This window comes from Nanorana parkeri, unplaced genomic scaffold, assembly GCF_000935625.1.
Source record: "Nanorana parkeri isolate BGI_ZX_2015 unplaced genomic scaffold, ASM93562v1 scaffold1359, whole genome shotgun sequence".
NCBI classification, from domain to species: Eukaryota; Metazoa; Chordata; class Amphibia; order Anura; family Dicroglossidae; genus Nanorana; species Nanorana parkeri.
The window spans coordinates 249,935-270,300 of NW_017307627.1; the positions used below are offsets into that span (position 1 = coordinate 249,935).

Genomic DNA, 20,366 nt, shown 5'->3' on the forward strand with positions numbered 1-20,366 from the left:
AGCCCCCAACAAAGAATGTGATGCCATCCCACCTGGCTATGTAGATTGATAGGGGTGCCTGATGCACATGAATGGCTGAACAGAATGGCAAATCATACTTCACACATTTTGTGCATTTATACAGTACATTCAGCTGTTTAGCCGGACTTATCTTTAAGATGCAAGGCTATGAGTCAGTTCCCACATTTTCCTTTGGACTGTACCCTTGTAGGCTGGGCCATTCACCTTTTATCTCATGTAGTGTTCTTGTATGCTTATCTGTGTTTATTTCTGCCAGGGGTATACAGAGCCAGAGAATTTCATGGTGTTGTATTTGTAAAAGATAATGATACTGAAAGAAATGATTGGAGAATTCCTTGTACTACTGAAGTTGTAGAAAAACTTGTAGCTGTCAGAATAGCTAAATAAGTGTTGAAGGGTTGGTCCCTCTGCCAAAATTTTATTGTTGCCTTTGGGGAAATTTGCACCTCTTTTCTACAGAACGTGATGGGTTGTTACTAGAACAAGAGGTGAGGGGAAAGCTTTCAATGGGGACAACTGTTTCAAAGAGTAATAACCCTCACTTTAAGAGATTTCCTTACTTCCTGATGCATCTCTGGTACAGGAAGTGAAAGCAAGTCTCCCCAACAGATTGCAAACAACAAAAATTAAGTTGACGGGGGTTTTAACTTTTAAAACCTAAAAAAACCCAACCGGTTTTGGCTATACAGACTTTGTAATACGGTTTGCCTTATTTTTCTGTGCGTGGACAGCAGTAAATGTTTAGCCCAGGAAATGGATTTGTGACCATCCTGTTCAACTCATTGTGCAGATTTAAAGCATAACTTAACCAGAGCAGGATAGGGGAAGCGGTTGTTGCCAGATTGAAGGGGGAGGTCTTTTTTGCTTATCTTTGCTCAGCAGGGATAGTGAATTTTGTTGTTTTCCCCCCATATTATTTGGGGGGGTGGTTGGGGGCATTATTATTGCATAAGTTCCTAAAAATATTACATCATAGGTTTGTTTTTTTTTTTTTTTTTTTCTAAGTGCTCTGTAATCTGCTTGCTGTTTCTAAACAGCATTTGTTTTGGTAGGATGGTAATGTTGTGCTGCTTTATGCAATTCCTTACAAAACTTTTGTGTCTTGCTATTTTGTTTTAAATTCCAAAAACTTCCTCTGTCAGTTTCCCCCTGGGAATATCAGAAGTTGTGTAGGAAGGCGATTTATTAAATACCTTAAGATATATCGCTTAACACACAGCCTGACTCTGTCCCTCTACCTCAACATACTCCTGAAGCAGGCGCAAGAATAAAAGTTGGTGCCATCTCTAGCATGGCACGTGCCTAGGCACAGCTATTTTTGTTTATAGCATCTCCCAAAATATGTGCAGGGTTTAAAGTGCATCTCTTGCCAAACATCTTTGTGTTTTGGATCGCATTGGGAAGGATTAGAACCTTTGCCCATATACGTAAAATGCTGACTGAGAGCACTTGATGATTGCATGCTAGCTGTGGACAGGTCCTGGAGTATAATTTAGCGTTTCCGATCCTCTACACTACAGGTTGAGGTTTAATTAATCACTGCAGAAGAAATGAAACTTATGGAGTGGATTTAAAGGTACCCTTATCCTTTTAAGGTGGAGTCAACAGTCTGTGCAGTGTTTTTACTGAGAAATGATTTCATATTCAGCCCTCTTACTTCTCTATTTTTACTCTGAAAAACAAGCTTGCAAGCCTCTGGGGAACAGATTGCAGCATATCATTCCCAGAGACCCATTTTAGGCCAATAACATCTGACTGCTGCGCGTTGACTCCATTGCCTTAAATCATCAGCAGATTATCTGATCTAAGCTCTGGGAAAGGCTGCAGCCTATCTCGGGAACCAGGGGGTCTATTTTAGAAGAGTGACTTGACAGAGGAAGACGTCATGTTGTTGACCCTGCCTCAGCTTTGAAGTAAAAATAGCTGCTTGTTCCCTTGAGTGCTAAGTGGTATTTAATTAGATGGTCCTCCCGCTCTAGCATTACAGTAAAGCTAATCCCATAGTGAATGCTTTTTTAGAGTCACCTGGTAAATATAGTGTTAGTTAAATTTAGAAGGAAGATGATCACATGCTAATTTAGAATTCCGTTGTGTTGCAACATTTATTGCGTTTGCAGTAATTTCTAAAAAAACCTCCCCCTCTAAAAAAGAAAATTCACTTTATTGGATCCCAATTTCTGAAACATTTAAACACATGTGAAAGATTCAGAGAAACTAGGAGCTGTGTGTAGCATCTCCTGCTCAGCTGCCATAGATGTCAGTGGTAGGGGTGGGCACAGACATAAGATAGTTCTAGGGGTCTGCTGGATGAGATAATGGACATCAGTGATGGGAGAAGGTACGGACTTAAGATCATTCCGAGGGTTTGCTTGATGAGATCATGGATGTCGTTGATGGGAGTGGCCGCAGACCCTAGATAATTCTGGGGGTCTGCTTGATGAGATAATGGATGTCCATGGTGGGAGCAGGCACAGCCAGGTGATCATTTGACAGTCTGCTGGCGGAGATCATGGATGTTCATAGTGGGAGCAGGCACAAGATAATTTTGGGGGGTCTGCTGGATGAGGCCATGTCATTGCTAGGAACGGGCACAGATAACATTGGAGGTCTGCTGGACGAGATTATAGATGTCCATGATGGGAGTCTGCTAATATGCATATTGGCAGCTCTCTCTTCAGAATCTGAGATGAAATCTTAAAGGAGAACTATGAGATGAGTGATTTCCACTCACCTCATAGTTCTAAGCCGACCTGTGACAATGAGACTGTCACAGGTCGGCTCAGTAGATCGGGAGGTGAGGGAACACATACCGGGTTCCCTCACCTCTCGATCCTGTCACGGCTCTCTGCCGTGACGGGGAGGGGCTGGATTCCTTCGATCTGCCAGTGCTGACTGGCGGAACGGACGGGGGAGGGGGCGGGTACAGCTGGCTCTGCCTCTAGATAGGCAGAGCCAGCTGTCACTCACGCAGCTGGGCGGATCCCGTCATCTAAGTCGGGATCCGCTCCAGGTGCGGCGTCTCAGTATACCGCGAGCTGTAGCTCGCGGTATACAGAACTTAGGGTAACGGGAGGACGCTAGTTTGTGTCCTCCCGTTACCCCAAGGAGAACTATGGGGAAAAACACTGACCCCATAGTTCTCCTTTTAACATTATGGAGCTCAGATCTGTATGAGACCAAATACAGAGTATAGTTTTTTAATATGAGTATAGTACAAATCTTATTTGCATGTAGCTTAAAGGCACTGATGCTTAGATACATGTTCATTTATGCATACAGATGACACTGTTAACAAATATTCGTTTTTCTATTTTGAACACATTTGCAAATCACTGATGGCCTGTACTTCCTACAGAATCACTACTACATTTGGGGGAAAAAAAACATTCTCTGTATAGCCTGTTTCGGGTCAATCACTGAGAGGCAAGAAACAGCCAAGCATCAAGCATATTCCAATGTAGGACAGTGATGGTGGCCCGGTATGTCTCGCAGTATAGGTCCTTTTTTTTAAACTGGACAGGACAGTTGCAGGTTTTGTGTGATAGACCCCAGCAAGAGGTCTGAGTAAGGAAGTGAATATTGGGTATGATTGAACATTTCAAAATAACTTAAATGGAGTGCTCACAGCTGCTTGTAGTGCAGAATGAGTTGGCACTCCTGTGAATCATCCTGGAAGCTACAGAACCAGTATATAGAAATTCCCATCATATGTACTTTGTGACACTGCTGTTCTTATTGCCAGAGTTTTGCAATAGTAGTCTGACTGGCATGATGTGTTTCTCTCCTCTCCCTGCAGGAACGGCTGTAAGCTGGGAGAGTCAGTACTGCCAGTCAGAGCTTGCTGCTTCCCAACCAGGAACACACAAGAGTCACGCTGTGGCCCGCCACTGACGTATGAGATGCCTTTTATATCTCCCAGTCTGGGGCTGCTCTACGTCATGACTATAAAAATAAATAGCAGGGCATGTTCTGCTTTCTTCTGAAAAATGGAAACGCACATCAGATTTTCATTAAGGGAACATGGCTCGTCCACACCTATTAACTAGTTTAACTCCTAACAAGAACTTGTGAAACAATACTTTTTTCCTGTTCAATCATTTCATAGGGCGGAAAGTCATCATTAAGTATATTCTATTGGACTTTAAAGTTAAGTGGCTTCACAGATGAAGCCAAAAATAAAAAGGGCAGGGCCTGCTTAGTCTAGGTGGGTGATGTTATTATCGTCTTGCTACATTTTACTTCAGGGTATTAAAACAAAAAAATCCTGCTTGCTGGATCTTTCCAATTTCCAGAAAGTGTGTGTATACACGCTTACAATTTACGCAACACTTTACATATTGCATATTCACATCAGTCCCTGCCCTCAAGTAGCTTGCAATCTAAGGCAGGGGTAGCTGTGGTGGAACTACAAATCCCATGAGGCATTGCAAGATTCTCACAGCCACAGACATGACTCCCGAAGAGAGATGCATCATGGGATTTGTAGGTTTCACCACAGCTGGAGGGCCGGAGGTTTGCTACCCCTGATCTAAGGTCTTTATGTTGCATACATTAACTAGGGCCTCTTTAAACAGGAGCCCATTACCCTACCAACATGTTTTTGGAGTGTGGGAGGAAACCCATGCAAGCGCAGGGAGAACATGCAAACTCCTGGTCAGAATTTGAACCAGGGGCCCCCAGTGTTGGAAGGTAGAAGTGCTTATTATTAAGCTACATTACTGCCCTTACATCTTCCATAGTGAAATGGAGGTGCATGTAATAGGCATGACAGTGCAACTGCACCACTTGTAAAATGCCTGAGTGTAAACAATGCTTAGAATTTTTGGTGGTTCTCGCATGCAGAAAACCCCAGATACCCATGCATTACATTATTTTTAGTCGGTATTGAGTAACACCCCCAGGTCTTTCTCAAAACGCCCCAGGTTATTTGGTATGAGCAACCCTGGTATCTGTGTGTGATAACCCACTCAATGTCCCGTTTTGCTTAAACTAGGAGCACTCAGCCCAAATAAACTGCTGCACATACCCTCTAATCATCACTGCAATCCCTCTGCTGCATGTATTGTATGAATGAGTAAGAGGTTACTTCCCTTATTCCACTCGGTTCCAATAGGATTGGAAAATCGCCCACAGTGTCTGGACGGATCTCATAGTGTTTTTTCTGGTTGGATTATCCGATGGTCTGCGCCCCCATGTGACCCACTCTTTGGGCACCTACTAGCATTAGCTCAGTCTCCAAACCAATTTTACAGGATTTCAGGCTCTGCAATGCGGCAAATGCAATGAGAATATTGCAGATTGGCAAATCTTCATATAATCTTTTTATTGCGCTTAAAAAGGAATGTGCATTGTAAAATCTATATATAACCTAACCCAGGTTTTGTCATTACTGACATCTTCAGGAGGGTATAGACTAGACTCTATCTTTTATATACCTCTTAAATCCTTCCTCATCCAATCAATAATCCTTGCTAGGTTGCTGGCATATTCAATCACCATTTTGTTCCTTTCAAAACAAATTAACCCCTTGCTTTATAACCACCATATTTTGTAATTTTACCTGGGGAAAAATATGAAAAGAGGAAGAACAGATTGTTCCATTATAGAGTTGCTGTAATTGGGAATCTCCTCCTGAGATCCGCTGGGACTAGTACGATACCAGATACAAAAACACTGACTGCCTTTTGATTACCAGACAGAACCACCAGACAGCATCAGTGTGGTTCCAGACAGGCTTTCAAATTAGAACTACAACCAGGATTTGAGGACATTGCTAAATTTTGGCAACCACATTAGTTGTTGTTTTTTTTTTCTTTTTTTTTTGTTAAAGGCTATCTATTACTTATTACTATGTTTTGTGTCCCACCCATATTAAGGGTGTAACATGGATTGTTTCCATTCAGCAGCCCCCCTCTCCTCCTACCTGAATTGTGGGGTTCTCCCCCCTGCAGCATTTTCTTAAAGAAGTAGAGGGACTTGTAACTCTTAGGCTGGGTTCACACCTGGACGTACGGAATATGCGCGGTTTGCGGTAAAAGAAACGCGTGGAAAACGCGCGTTTACGAGGGCTATCCGGCTGTATCCTAATGGATATGCGCAGAAAATACGCCCCAAAGAAGCTCTTGTACTTCTTTGGGCATAGGGCCTTTTTCAGCACGTTCCTAAGCGGTGGGAACCATGCCCATAGGCAATTTATTGGTTTTCACATGCTGAGCATTTTACAGCGCACAGGAACGCGCTGTAAAACGCCCAGGTGTGAACCAGGCCTTAGTGTAACACAAGTGCATTGACATTGCAACACTTGTGGTTCAATAATTACTTCCTCCAGTCACATAACTGAAGGTCTGTACCTTGATATGGACCGGGAAGGGGGGTCTCCGGAAAGCGTCTGTAGGAAACCTATGCATTGCACACCCACCCAATCCACTAATCGCGGTTGCAATGCTAAACAATAATAAATGCACATTATATATATATATATATATAGGGTTTTTTGTGGCTTTTAAGCTCTTAAATTTTTAATTGTTATATTCTAATTTTTTTTTGGGGGGGGGGCGGTGACGTACACATAGTTTGGATATACAGCAGTGTGTTTAAAATAAAGTTTGATGGGCAATTTTTCTGCATCTCGCTTGGTACAGTTGTGTTATTAACAGGGAGATGTCTGCACTTGGAGGAAAGCAAGCTGCGTGATCACAAACCCTTTGCAGCTAGCTATATTATATTTATATACACTGCAAGGTCTTATTCTACAAATATTTAGAGACCATTATCAGGAAATGGCTTTAGGTTTTTCAGTAGGTTAAAGGGAGTTTCACTGTGTCATGTCTGTTTTTCTCTGTCTACTGTTCTAAGAAATATTGATTTCCCGGATAAGATATTAGTGCTGATTGAAGTTGACAAGCAATATTTACTATAGAATCATCACCTTTGTGTAATGACTGTGTACCTTTTTTGGCTTTGCAAATAAGACATTGCATAGCTTTCAAGTGTGCAGAAATCTCAATGGTTTCATTTTCAAGTGATCTGATTCTAATCATTTCTAGTAAAAAAAATAAAAAATAAAATTCTTGCAGCTGACTACAAACATACAGGAATTCAGGATTGTGAAAGTTCCCCAGTTCCAGGGTTAGGCATTCCCCCTCCGTGTGCTGAGCTGTAGGAGGGTATAGACCGTGCCTAATTGGTCAGCATTTGCCCTATTGTTTGTGATGGTTTCATATCCTCTGAAATCTCATGACTGAGTGAGAGCTATATAAAAAGTTCTTCCTTGGGGCCACTGGAGAGAACTCATGAGAATGGCAAAATTGTTCTTTTGTTTGGAAACCTTGTGTGTGCTGCAATCTTATTCCGCAAGGCCATGCGGCGAATGGTGACTCATCGTAGCCAATCAGATTCTGCTTCCTGCGGTGACAACATTTCTAATTGGATGCTGTTGACTGTTGGACAGCATTATCTGTCTTTTGCTTTGTTCTATTAAAGGAGAACTATGAGGTGAGTGATTTTTCACTCAGCCTCATAGTTTGGGCCCATGTGTGACAATGAAACTGTCACACGTCGGCTCAATAGATCGGGAAGTGAGCGAAAACGTAGTCGCTCGCTCACTTCTCGATCCTGTCCCTGCAGAGAGCGGTGACTGTCACCCACATGCCAAGAGACAATCCACCGCTAAGAGCGGAGGGGGAGAAAGGTGAGTGGTCACTGCTGTAGAGTTGCAGGATATACTCAGGTGAGTATATCCTCCTTTTTTTTGTTTGGTCCCCTAGGTTAAAACGTGCAGCTAATCCTTGCACTGCAGGGTTGCCCCGCTCCAAGGGTTAATTTTTTATTATGCCTGGAGTTCTTCTTTAAAGCATTTTAATGAATGAGACTCGCTGCCCCTTAACAAGCAAACCGTCTCAGAAATGAGCAGACCGAGTTGGTGTTTAACTAGGATTACTGTGTTACAGCACGGATAGTGTCACCAGTCACAAGTAAAATACTTGCAGTAAGTGGGAAAGATTCAAGTGTCACCTATGATAATCCAGTTTTGTGGATTATCCAGTGAAGGGATAATGTGCGTTTCCGAGCATTCGGCTCACTTGGACTTTAAATACAGAGATTTGCTGTCAAGATGGACATATTCAACTTGTTTAGGGAGACGAGGGAAAAGGTTCTTTCACAATGCTTGCACTACATCTTTGTGAATCATAGAGAAGATTGCTGCAGGTTCTAGTTGGTGAGAGTGGGTATGTGGGGGTGCTACCCTAAGCAAGGGTGTCCCTAGCCTACATTTAGTGTTGTAGCCAGACTATAGTCTGCCTGAACTCTGAATTGTTCTGCTTTTATTAGGGTTTCCCTAGGCTCAGAATATTTTACTTCTGTCTGCTTTTGGGGTATCCCTGACAATAGAGCAAGAGGATACAATCTTTCAGAGTTATATTTGTCTCCTTGGCCAACCACTAGCAGGTATATTGTCAGTGGTGCATGCTGGTGATTTTATAAATGTTTGAGGTGATCTTCCAGGCCCTTGCCTCTTGGGGTGCTGCCAGGAGAGGAGGCTGTGTTAGAGGTCTTTACCTCCCAAGTCTGCTTCCTGGGGAGGGTGCAGCTTAAAGAGGTGGTCTGGATGGGTTACAATGCCATGCTGGAGGTAACACCGGTGGAAGAAGCTTTACTGCTGAAGAATGTCCTGGAGAGCTGTGTACAAGCTGCTGCCAGTGGGCATTGCAGAAAGTCTGGCTGCTTAACTGCAAAGGTATCAGTGGTTGCTTGACAGGCTGAACAGTACAGAATGTGGATCTTGGCTTAAAGGTTCTCATTTCTGTATTGATTGTGAGTTGAAGTCTGGAGTTGCATTTTGTCACTTTTGGGTATCCTGTGTCCTAACTCGTCTCTCTGCTCCTGTGCCCTAATAAACTCCCCTTTTAAAAGGTCTAAAGTAATTGGCACCCAATTTCACCCTACAAAGAGTCAAGGATTCTACCCTGAGATTTGAAATGCTAGCCCACCAAGGAACCTGGGGCTCCCACGTAGCTGCTCCGGAGTAAGGGGGTGCTACAAGTACCTCCTGTCTCCTCCCTTCACTTTCATTAACCCCTTCGTGACTGACGACGTACAGTGTACGTCGCCAGCATCGGGGCTGTTTAAACAGACTCCCGGCGACTTTACTACCCATTATATGTTATATTCCCTGATGAATCCTGACATTGTTATCTTGGAATATGCCCAATGTGCCATCAGGGAAGAAAAAGCCATTAATGGAAAAACCTGGTCATTCAGGTAGGCAACTGAGCTCATTTTTTGGGCACGTAACATTACTGAACCTAGACCTAACCAACTTAAACAACCCTAGATCATAACACTATGCGAAATCCAGATGGTGACTTTTTGTTTTGGCCAGGCAGTGTATTTCTACTGGTGACCATTGTACCAAAGAAGGAAAGCGAGGGAAAATCCAAAATGTTGAGTTGTCCACGGAACAAGAGATTAGTGGAAATCTATTTTGGGACACCTGTTCCAGGAACTACTGCCTGAGGGGAATCCAGTCACCTTTCAGGTTATGTCTCTGGGATGGGAAGTGAAATTTCACCAATGGTACAGAAACAGCAAAAAATAAACTGGCAGGGGTTTTAAGCTTTCCCTTTATCCAAAACAAAAAAAGTTTTGACTAAATACACTTTATTGGTATGCCAAATAACTGGGGGGGAGAAACCCGGTCTGTAGCCCCCAGGTTATACTTGTCGGTAATAGACCATGTTATGAACTGGTACATAACAATACACTACTTTTTATGAAAGGGAAAAAATAACATCTCTAAACTGATGGAATTCTGGAGGTCAGGCTTTCTATAAACATTGTGATTTATTGGTAACGATTCCTCGTTAGTACAGCGCTTTACAAAATATGCTTTAGATTTCTTCAAGTACTCGGGAGTCAGCCTGGCAACTAGCAATTTCAGAAGGAGCTTGGCAATGGCACCTATTTCTTGGCACAGGTTTCCTTTAACGCCCCACAAAGAGCCAAGAATTCTACCCCGAGACTTAAAATTCTCACTCCCCCAGCCACTTGGGGCTCCCGCCAACGGGTTAGGAGGTGTTACATCTGTCCTCCGTTTTATTTTCAGTGAAGGATCTGCACTTCAATGTTATCCAACTTGTGAACAGTTTGTATTTTGTGTTGGAGTTTGATTTTTGGGGGAATACATATGTTAAGAGTACAAGTGCCTTCATAATTTTGCTGGGAATTGTTATCTAGCACTAGAAGGTATCCTGTGGGGCCAATGACTGCTGGGCACAATAGATGCATTTTGCCTATAGGAGCTCTGCAGCACTTGATTCATTGAAACCTCTAGACTCCTATCAAATTGAACAACCACGCTTTGCATTAGCCATCTAATCCTGACAGAACATGGATATGCTTCCTCTCATTTTGCTTTCCTTTGGCCAGTCACTGAGAGCTGACAGTCTGGAGCTGTAGCTGGCATTCACTTTCCTCTCAGACTTTTATTATACTTGACGTAGAGAGCTGAGTAGGGGATATCAAGTAAATGTCAAGCTGTATTGAGACAAATAACTTGATATTCAGCCCCCAAAGTGATTTGTCCTCAGCCACATGGAGTGCTGGCAGGACTTGGTTACTTACACCCACAACATTCTGATTTTAAAGAGCTGTGCTGTAATAAGCAGACAACATTACTTCCCAAAGAAAGCCACAAAATCTCCTGCTGGCACAGTGTCAGATTGCCAACTGCGCCTGTGATAGGTTTTGCAGAGGAGCTGCCAAGTGCATTAAGGAGGAAACTGATCTTGTGCATTTAAACAAAGCAGTCATGATCCCTGAGCAAGAAGTTCTGAAAGCCCCGGCATCTGAATGTGTTTTTTTTTTTTCATAGTCCCCCTTTTGTGGGTTTTTTTCTGCGTTACAAGCTGCCAAGCAGGTCTGTCCCGTTACAGATTCTTCAGATCAGTGCCAAGAACTTTAACCCATTCACAAGGGACTTAACAAGTGGCACCTTAGGGGGAAGTAATTTTCTGGCAACCGTTTCAAAATATTTCAAATCTTATGTCCGTCTTTAAATGAATAAAATATTTTAGAAGATGAAAGTCTTTCCAAATGGTAGTGCATTTTGGAGCTTTTCTGTAGTGCACTGTTACTCCTTTTTGGTTAGGGCTAACATTAGGCTGTATAATCAAGTATTGTGGCTTGTGAAATATTAAATTTTTCTCTGTTTTAAAGTTTAATAACGTAAAAAAAAAGGGTGCTTTCATGACTCCCAGGGGATAAAGCATACTGTACTTCTGAACTGTCTGTCTGCCTGCTTGCTTGTTGGCATTCTGCGTACAGGGCTAGTCTGGTTAAAAGAACTATAACCAAACCTTTTTGGCTTTAGTCCTCTTGAGTCACAGGAGGATATTTACTAATATCCTCCTGTGACCCAAAGTCATCATACAGTGGGCCACTTCCTGCTATATGATGACGGAGCAGAGCCAGGCTGCAGCTGGGAAAGATCCTGACAATATTGTGGGGATACACCCCTCTACCTGATTGACAGCTTACTCTGCCATTCTAGTGCCCGCCCCCTCTCCTGTTTGTCCCTCCAATGAGTGTTGGAGGAACAGAGGGGAGGGGCGATTCCCAGTGGGACTGACGGTCACGATTCTTTGCAGGGAGAAGCTGTGAGCTGAGTGATCAGTTTATTTGCTGAGACTTTTTGCTGCCCCAATAAGGGTTAGTTCACACCATAAGCAGTGCATTCCGGTCCGATTCTGGCCGGAACGCACTGCCTCCCATTGCGGCCGGCTCACTTTTTTTCCGGGCAGGAGGGGGCGTGCCTGACAAAATTGAAGTGAATGGCACCGTAGCCACGCCCTGCGGCTGCAATGTGATCGCCCGCACGGGATCGCAAAGCACATTGTGCCTGCAGTGCGGTGTGATCAAAATGCTGCAAACACTATTTTGATCACACCGGACCGCACTGAAGGCACAAATGTGTGGCTACGGTGCCATTCCCTTCAATGGCCCACCACGCCCCCTCCTGCCCGGCAAAAAAGTGAGCCGGCCGCAATGCGAGGCAGTGCGTTCCGACCAGAATCGCACTGCTTATGGTGTGAACTAACCCTTAGATTGATGGCCTGGACACAGGCATAATACCATTATAGCAACACGGGCATAATACCATTTATAGCAAAAATATGAGCCTGCCTCACTGGGGTCATTTTTTTTTATATACAATACATATACACACACCTCTGTTGCAAACTCTGTAGTACTTTGTGCTGTTTGAATACTTTAGTATTCCTGTTTGTTTTCTAGAACTTCTTTATCATTGATGCATGTGAACATTGATTTTCCTGCAGTTTGCCCAGTAACATCCATTGACGTTATCCAAGCATTGACTTTTATATGAACGAAGGTCAGCTCTTACGTTTTTAAAGAGGTATTGAGGGAAAACTCTTACATTGTAAAGCGGGCACCATTGTGTGTTCCGGAGATGTGTAGCTACTGCTTATAGATGCTAACAGATTCGCGTTCTGTCAGCTACATACTTTGAGTACTCTGTTTTTTTTATATTTTATTTATTTTTTACAACCTTTTATCACAATTTTATATGGTGAGCTGTACTGTAACACAGAAGTGTCCAGTTGATGTAGGTTGTACATTTTAAGAGGTTCCTTCTGGAAAGGTTCTAGGATTTTTTAACAGGTAAGAAAAGAAAACATCGGACTCCACAAAATGCTCTTGAACCTTCTCTGTTTTTTTAGCTACTGCTGATTATTTCTTCTATTTATTTTAAATCCTGTACCTTTCCTTTAACAGACTATACCGGTTACTCTTATTGAGGTCACTTCTTCACTGTTGTCAGACATTGTCCATCAACATTCAACAGAAAACATACTATCTAAGTGGCCAGGTCAAACCAGGTCAAAAGTGTCTTCTCACTGTTTCTCTAGTTTCATTTGGCTTTTGTCCTTCACAGCAATAACCATTCTCTGCCGCTGCAAAACCTCTACTTGCTTGGCGTTATGTATACTGGCCGCCTTTTATTTTTCTGGAAGTTTTTGGAGTATTTCTGCACAGTCAGCTTTGGTGGTGCCTTCTCTACTCCCACACCTTGTATCTGCTTTGTTATCTCTCCTTGACTACTTACTGACACTTAGTTTTTCCTGCATGTCTGAAAAGTACCTAAAATTCAAACCAAGGCAAAACGTAATAGTCTTTGCATTACACTCCCTGCCTGACATTGGGGCTTCAGTATTGCCTTTGATTCAGCCCTCCTTCCTCATTTCTTAAATCGAGAACACCTCGGAGTCCTGTTGTTTTAGCACATGCAATATCTCCGAAGCATACCCCTCCTAGCTCAGAATCTAGTCGGGGCATTTATAAATTCTCGCCATGATTACCTTTTTAAAATCCTGCAGTTTCATCTTTCATTACCATTCTGCTATCGTGTGTTGCTGCAAGGGCTATCTATATATTGCACCACTCCTTAGCTGTTATCCCTCTATGCCAATGCTAAGAATACATTTACACTATATTATGTTTCCCTTTCAGAGCACTCCAACTTTTTCTGCTTCTTTTTTATCCAATGAGACTTCTCACTCCTCATATCGTGCACGGCTATAAAGATTCTCTTGGGTGAGCAACAGTTATAGGGAATGGGGACTGCCTGTTAGACCTATTATATGGAAATAGTCCTGCAAACCAGCCACTTCAAATTATCTATCTTCCCTGCTACAATAATTCATTCATTATCGAGTAAGCAACTCCCATGACCATCAGCCACAACCGTCTTTACAAATTGTAGTGTTTCTTAAACTAAAACATGTTTAGGCAGGACATTCTACTCCTCCTGTGTCTGTTTTATTTAGAGTATGTAATTTTCATTCCATTATCATTCAACATTCAGGATTATGTGATCTATTACTACTTTACTAATGAATGACAGTCGTTTTCCTGGGAACATGTATGCACCTTTCAGAAACCACTCTCTATTTTCAGTCCAAAACAAAAAAAAGGGTTTGTCTAATGAAACACTTTAACTTTACCCCTAAAGGTGGCCATACACTCTACAACCATCGCAAGTCTTGCGATGGTTGTAAAGGGATTAAAAAAACGTACGATCTGCCTATCTTGGACAGGCAGATCGCACTCTCGATCATCGCAAGCCCGCCCTCCTGAGGGGCGGGCTTCCGATGACCGCAATGCTGAACGGGCAGTGTGCGCACACCGGCCCGTTCAGCACTTATCTTCCGAGCACCGTTCTAACCAGCCGAGAATCGTACGATTCCCGGCTGGTTTTCGAACATGCTGGTTCGACAGAAGACGTGCGACCGTACAGTAGAAACGGTCGCACGTCTCCGTTCACACTGCTCGATTATCGTACGAAAACCCGATCGCATACGATTATCGTACGATAATCGTGCAGTGTATGGGCACCTTTAAACTGATGGAACCCCCAAACATCTTACTAAACTTAATCCTCAGAATTAACCGTCCTAGGAGAAATGTGGGGACTGACCACCATTTTAAAATTGCTTGGCTTTTATACTTACCTTCTGCATTCAATACTTAAGTATCTGACCTAGGACAACTGTCCAGCTTAGAAAAGTCAGAGCAACCCAAAGTATTGAAGAGCAAGGGTTGATATGACGGTCAGGCAACTAGCATTTGCCAAATGATACATAGTCTCCAGGTTTCCAAATTTGTGCGATACGGAACATGTGTGGTGCTGCATCACACAAGATCACACATGGATACTGCTTGGTGCCCTGAGGTGCTATTTCCTAATGGCACCCTAACAGACCTAGTCATCGCACCTGTGTTGCATCATAATCGTATTTGGTGCTGTACAAAAAAATAAGGGGTCATGCACTTCTTTGGTGCAGATGAAATGGGCAGCCCTACAACACGTGTAAAATGCAGTGCAACACATGTGATGTTGCATCGCACAGTTGTGAACCCAGGCTTAAACCTAACCCCTACTGTATTCAGTAATCCAAATGTATACCTTTTTTGATTTAGCCTTTTTTTCCTTTTTAAACAAGGCACCAACGACGATCACAGGAAAATTGCAGTGTCACACCAATAATAAGGCCAAACAATTTCCGCAGCATTGAAATGCAAAACTTTAGTGCACAGACTATTGTGCTGGGCACTAAAGATAAGCTGACAGCCGATTGAAAGGGCACCTTTTGGCTTCAACTAGAAACACTCAGCTGATTAGGCCTGGTTCACACCTGGGCGTTTTACAGCACGTTCCTACGCTCTGTAAAACGCTCAACATGTGAAAACCAATGATTGCCTATGGGCATGGTTCCCACCTGGGCGTTTTACAGCGCGTAGGAACGTGCTGCAAAACGCCTTACCCCAAAGAAGTACCGGAGCTTCTTTGGGGCATACTTGCCGCGCGTATCCATTGGGATACAGCCAGGTAGCCCTCGGAAATGCGCGTTTGTCGCATGTTTTTTTACTGCGAATCTCGGCACGAAACGCGTGACAAACGCGGATAGTCAATACGCCTAGGTGTGAACCCAGAGTGGATTGCCAATTGGAGTTGGAATTTCCCTGCTTGGTATTGTAAACCTAAGATAAGTATGGTGCCAACAGAAGCTTCTGCAAATCACAGATATGCATGCTCAGCAATATAAGAAGCAATGTCTCTGCACTTACTGCACCCAAAGCACAGCATTGTTCTGCAGCTAAATGCGTAAATGATCTGACTACCTTCTTATGTCCAAGATAATACTGTGATTAGCCATATGTGGTTGTAGATGCACACATTATTCTTATGTTATTTTCTAAGTTAGGCGATCCTATTTAGACACGTCTGACAGTAACACAGATGGATGACAGAACCCCGCAAGCGCTATACTACCAAAAATATCATCACTATATACAAAGTGAGTCAGAGGCTTAAATTAACCTGATGTCTCCACCCCTTTGTAGATTTCTGTGGGAACTAAACTATATAAAAGGCTTTTATACTAGAAGCATGGTTATAATGATGATGGGTGTGTGGCTTTTACTTAATCTTATGTTTTCTGAAAATACAATTAACAAGTAATGAAGACACTCTGGACATCACATTTGTGGTCTTTAAAGGCAGCAACAGAGAAGATGAGAAGCAGAATTGTTTCATGGTAATTTCCTGCTTGGGCATGCTACTTAAAAAAAAAAGTTTGGCAGTGATCTCTTGCTTTATTTCTCAGTCTTCATTCCCCCGTTCACTTCACTGACCCACTACCACAAATTTTTGAGGCACCCTTGAGAAGCCGAAGCACCCTGGTTGAGGAAGCTGCAGTTTAATTATTATAATTCCAGTCAAAGCAGTCCTTCAGACTGGGTTACCCATGTGTTACATACTTGGTCAGTTAAATAAATTGTCTAGCGTCTAAGCTACAGTTTCCTGCCTCTGCCCTACCCACCCTACCATGAGGTTTTACTTTTGCTACAAGAGAAAGCTTCTTGCTTGTCCAGATACATTCTCTTCAATGTATGATGAATTACTTATTCCACAATTGAAAGCAAAAGTGAGATTCTTTGTACTATGTCCATAGCAGGTGAGTGGACCTGAGAAACTGGACTGATTTTAGCACCTCTTGCCATGAGAAAAGATTCTTTATCTCTTTTTTTAAAGGAGCTTATTATCTTGGTGCTTATTGTAGGGCTGGACAAATAACGGCTCTTAAACTATTTCAACTAGAATTTGCTATCTGCGAAGTGTCGAACTGGCCCTCTCTAAGCCACTGGGCTTTATATTTGCCTTTACACTTATTCATTTTATATAGCATCAACATATTCCGCAGCACTGTACAATCATTTAGATAAGATAAGTAAGAAACACTGACAAGCCTCATTGACATACAAAAACTGTAGGTGGGGAAGACCCTTACAGTCTAATACAGCCTTTTTAGTTGGAGTGAAGCTGAACAGTTTTGTTGCTGCCCCACAACATGTATATACTGTAGCCAAGGGTCAGAAATTTGATATTTCCATTGAAGTATTCTAGGTCAGTTTAGTGTTGAGTGAAGGGTGAATCTATTCACACATATGGTGAATCATGAAATGTGTTCATGCAAATGTGTCTATTCTATAGAAAATCCTGTAGTTCATTAATAAAATGTACTTGAAATTATGAATTGCACAGCTATAGAGCTGCAGCTAACTATTATTTTCAAAATCGATTAGTTAGCCGATTATTAAGTTCGATTAATCGGATAAATAAGATCTTTGCATGCAGTTATTCAAAGCTATAAAAACATTTTTCTTTTTGCAAATCACCGTTTTTTTTAACCGATTTTTAGTTATTGCTCACTATTGGCATCGTAGTAAAAGGCTTCCTGTAAAATGGCAATTGTATCATCCACATACTCAAAGCTGCATGTGTACTTTTTTTTTTCATAGGGCTCTTCATACTTTTATCCTGGGATTATGTTTAAGAAAACACCTCCCTTATAGGAAAAGCTACCATGCAAGAATTTGTAACCACATTGCTGCATGTTTGAGTGAATGGCCACATTGTGCCTTCTGTCTTCTACTTTTGCCTGTAGAAGTGAATATTGGTAACATAATTTACTTTGAAAGGTGTTCTGCATAGCAGTAAAACATACTAAAGTCACATTAAATCTTTTAGGATTGGTTCTAGTCACTCCTTTAGTGTGTTTGAGGAAGCCACCGGAGCTCTCTGGTTCACCCCCGCAGGGCTCTCTGGTACACCCGGAGTTGTGTCCATGCCAAGGCAGAGGCCAGGCAGATTTTTTTTTCTTGCTAGGCTTGTCTAGCCAGAGAAGTGGCACGGGCTGGTCCTGCGTAGGGTGATTACAGGAGCCTAAGGCAATGTCCCATTTTCCAGTGGGTGTTACCTCTCTATAATGAAAGCATGGGAACGCGTCTTTCAAAAACATCAGATCCACAGCTGTGATGGGAGGAGGTGGAAAGAGGATGCACTGCCATTTGCAAGGTTACTTGTCTGGTTTGCTCTTTTGGATTTCTTATGCACCTGGAAAAGGGTATTTCTGACTAAGGTAGGGTGTTTGATCATAAGGTTAATTCTAGACGTCATAGTCCTGTGTTAAGAGGCAGTGATAGGTTACTGCATTGTCAGGGCAACCAAAGTGCTCCTTCCATTCATAAAATACAAGTGTGTTATGAGTAGCTGATGTCATGGGATGAAGAAAGATGTCATTTAATTGCTTCCTTATGAACAAAAACATTGCTTTTACTGTAATTGTAGTCACTTGTCTAAATTTAACTCTGGTTATAATCTAAATGGTTATGGAACAGAATGTGCTGTATGACCTGATGTGAAGGTAATTGGACATAGATACTTTTTGTATGACGGATCATTTTTTATGTTGACACTATGCGATGCTAAATTTCCTTTTGTTGCAAATAACTGGAGTCCTCAAAGTGTTTAATACAATGCATGAAGTGGCAAAGCATAAAGTGACAATGCATGTAGTCTAGGTGAGATAGGAAAATCTATTTTGTGTTGAGATGCTGGTACATTCTTTACATTTGGGGTTTAGCTATATAGCAGAGACTAGAACTTTCACAAACGTTCTCTGGAAGTGGAAGTGATTGATTCTCCACCATCAAAAGTTGGATAAAGTCGCATTCCCTGCTTTCTAAATAGAGCCTTTAGTTGTTGTTTGTGAAATAAGGCTATTGGGGCTTTAGAATGATACCCAATAACCGATTGGGCCCACTTAGGAACAGTAAGGAGCTTAGGATTGTGAATAATATTGATTTATGTACCACAAATAGAAAGTTATAAACCTATATATCAATGTTTGGATGTGGAATAATCTTGTACTGTAGACCGTGCTTTGTATCTTTCAAGTCTGTGTAGTTTGTAATATTGACTTGTGCATGTAATAACTCCCACTTGTTTATATTTTTCCTGGCCAGTATGTCATTGAGTTTCTAGGAGCGGTGTTAGTGTAAATACAGGGGTGAATGTTGTATACCATGACAATCACAACTCTGAAGCTGGAGTTGGGGAATGTACCTTGCGATGACCTCTCCGGTCTGAATTTTCCACATTCCAGTCAGCTAAGTACTATGGCGACGTAGAGCTATAACCATCAGTCACTGCACACGGAACTTTCCAGTGGGTATTATGTACCAGAAACTATTTCTAGGAACGCGGAAACCCCTTCTTATTTTTACTGTGGAGAATGAGGATTTGCAGTGTGTAACATAAAAGTGAAATAATTCAGATATATTCATTTATAAAGCTATCTCCACCTGCTTAACTATTTTCACCTCACCTCCGAGCCCTCAAGTATTTCAGCAACATGGCATAGGCACTGTACTTGCACTGGAAGCCATAGCTGTTGTAGCAAGGAAGGGACAGACCTCTTTGAACACAATTTATCAGCTTCACAGAGAGGTATTTTTGTATAATTGTGTAATATACTGAAGTCTTTAAATAGCAACTAGCCAGAGATGCAGAGCTCATTCATTGCAGACAATGGGAACCGCCTAAGGCAGTCTATGAAACATTTGTCATTGGCCTACAGTTATGCATCACTCATGTCAATTCCTTCTCCAGATACTGAGGCACTTTCACATTGAGGCATATACATTTATTATAGTTAAAGTGCTTGGTGTAATCTTTTTAATTTCTGTCATTCAGGCCTCCCATAAAACAGTGGAGTGAAAATCTAGTTTATCACAAGAGCACTGTACCTGAGTTTCCAACTCCACCCTCCTGACCAAAAAGAGTCAGGGCTTTGGTGTGGTTACACTTCTTTTGTAGTACCCACTGTCATGTATTTAGAAAGTTATTGGCTGTGCGACTTCATTAGCGCCACACAACTGCTGGACTAAATCTTTCACATGCACTCGCATTCAATCCTTTTGTAGGGCTATTACAGAGCTTGCCATGGAATTGAATGAGAACACAGAGCGTGACCCTAGCTGGGATGATTTTGACAAGCTGTTGTGTGGAACTGAAGAGGTCGCACAGCTAATGCTTCTTTGAATCGAAGTCAGGTGAGTATAACATTAAAAGGGAGGGAGCTCTCTGTGAAAGGAAGACTACTCTACTGGACCTTTTAAAGAAGAACTCCAGGCAAACTACAAATGAACCCTTGCAGTGGGGTGACTCCTGCACTGCAAGGGCTAACTGCTCGTTTTGGGCTAGAGTCTAAAATAATAATAAAAAATAAATACTCACCTGATCCTGCATGGCTGTTAGACCGGTTCCCACAGCCTCTTCTCCCCCAGGCTCCAGCGGTCTAAGCCCCGCTGACATAATCATGTTTATTACAAGTCCATTGACTGGACGTGAGGACACAGAGGGACATTGCAAAGCTGGAGTGGAGGTAGATGGTGAGCAATCGCCGCCGCAGGGTTGA

The 20,366-nt window shown here is 42.3% G+C and overlaps 1 protein-coding gene across 4 annotated transcripts in view; it reads left to right on the forward strand.

Moving 5' to 3' along the window:
- HDAC7 (histone deacetylase 7) overlaps positions 1-20,366 on the forward strand; it is a 110,961-nt gene that overhangs the window by 25,750 nt on the left and 64,845 nt on the right. Inside the window, exon 1 of one of the 4 annotated variants that reach the window (XM_018569571.1) lies at positions 17,923-17,962. The exons of the other annotated variants lie outside the window; for them this stretch is intronic. Within the exon in view, the coding sequence (XP_018425073.1) occupies positions 17,923-17,962 (40 nt within the window). Of the gene's footprint in view, positions 1-17,922; positions 17,963-20,366 lie in introns of those variants that run through there. 4 annotated transcript variants of the gene reach the window in all.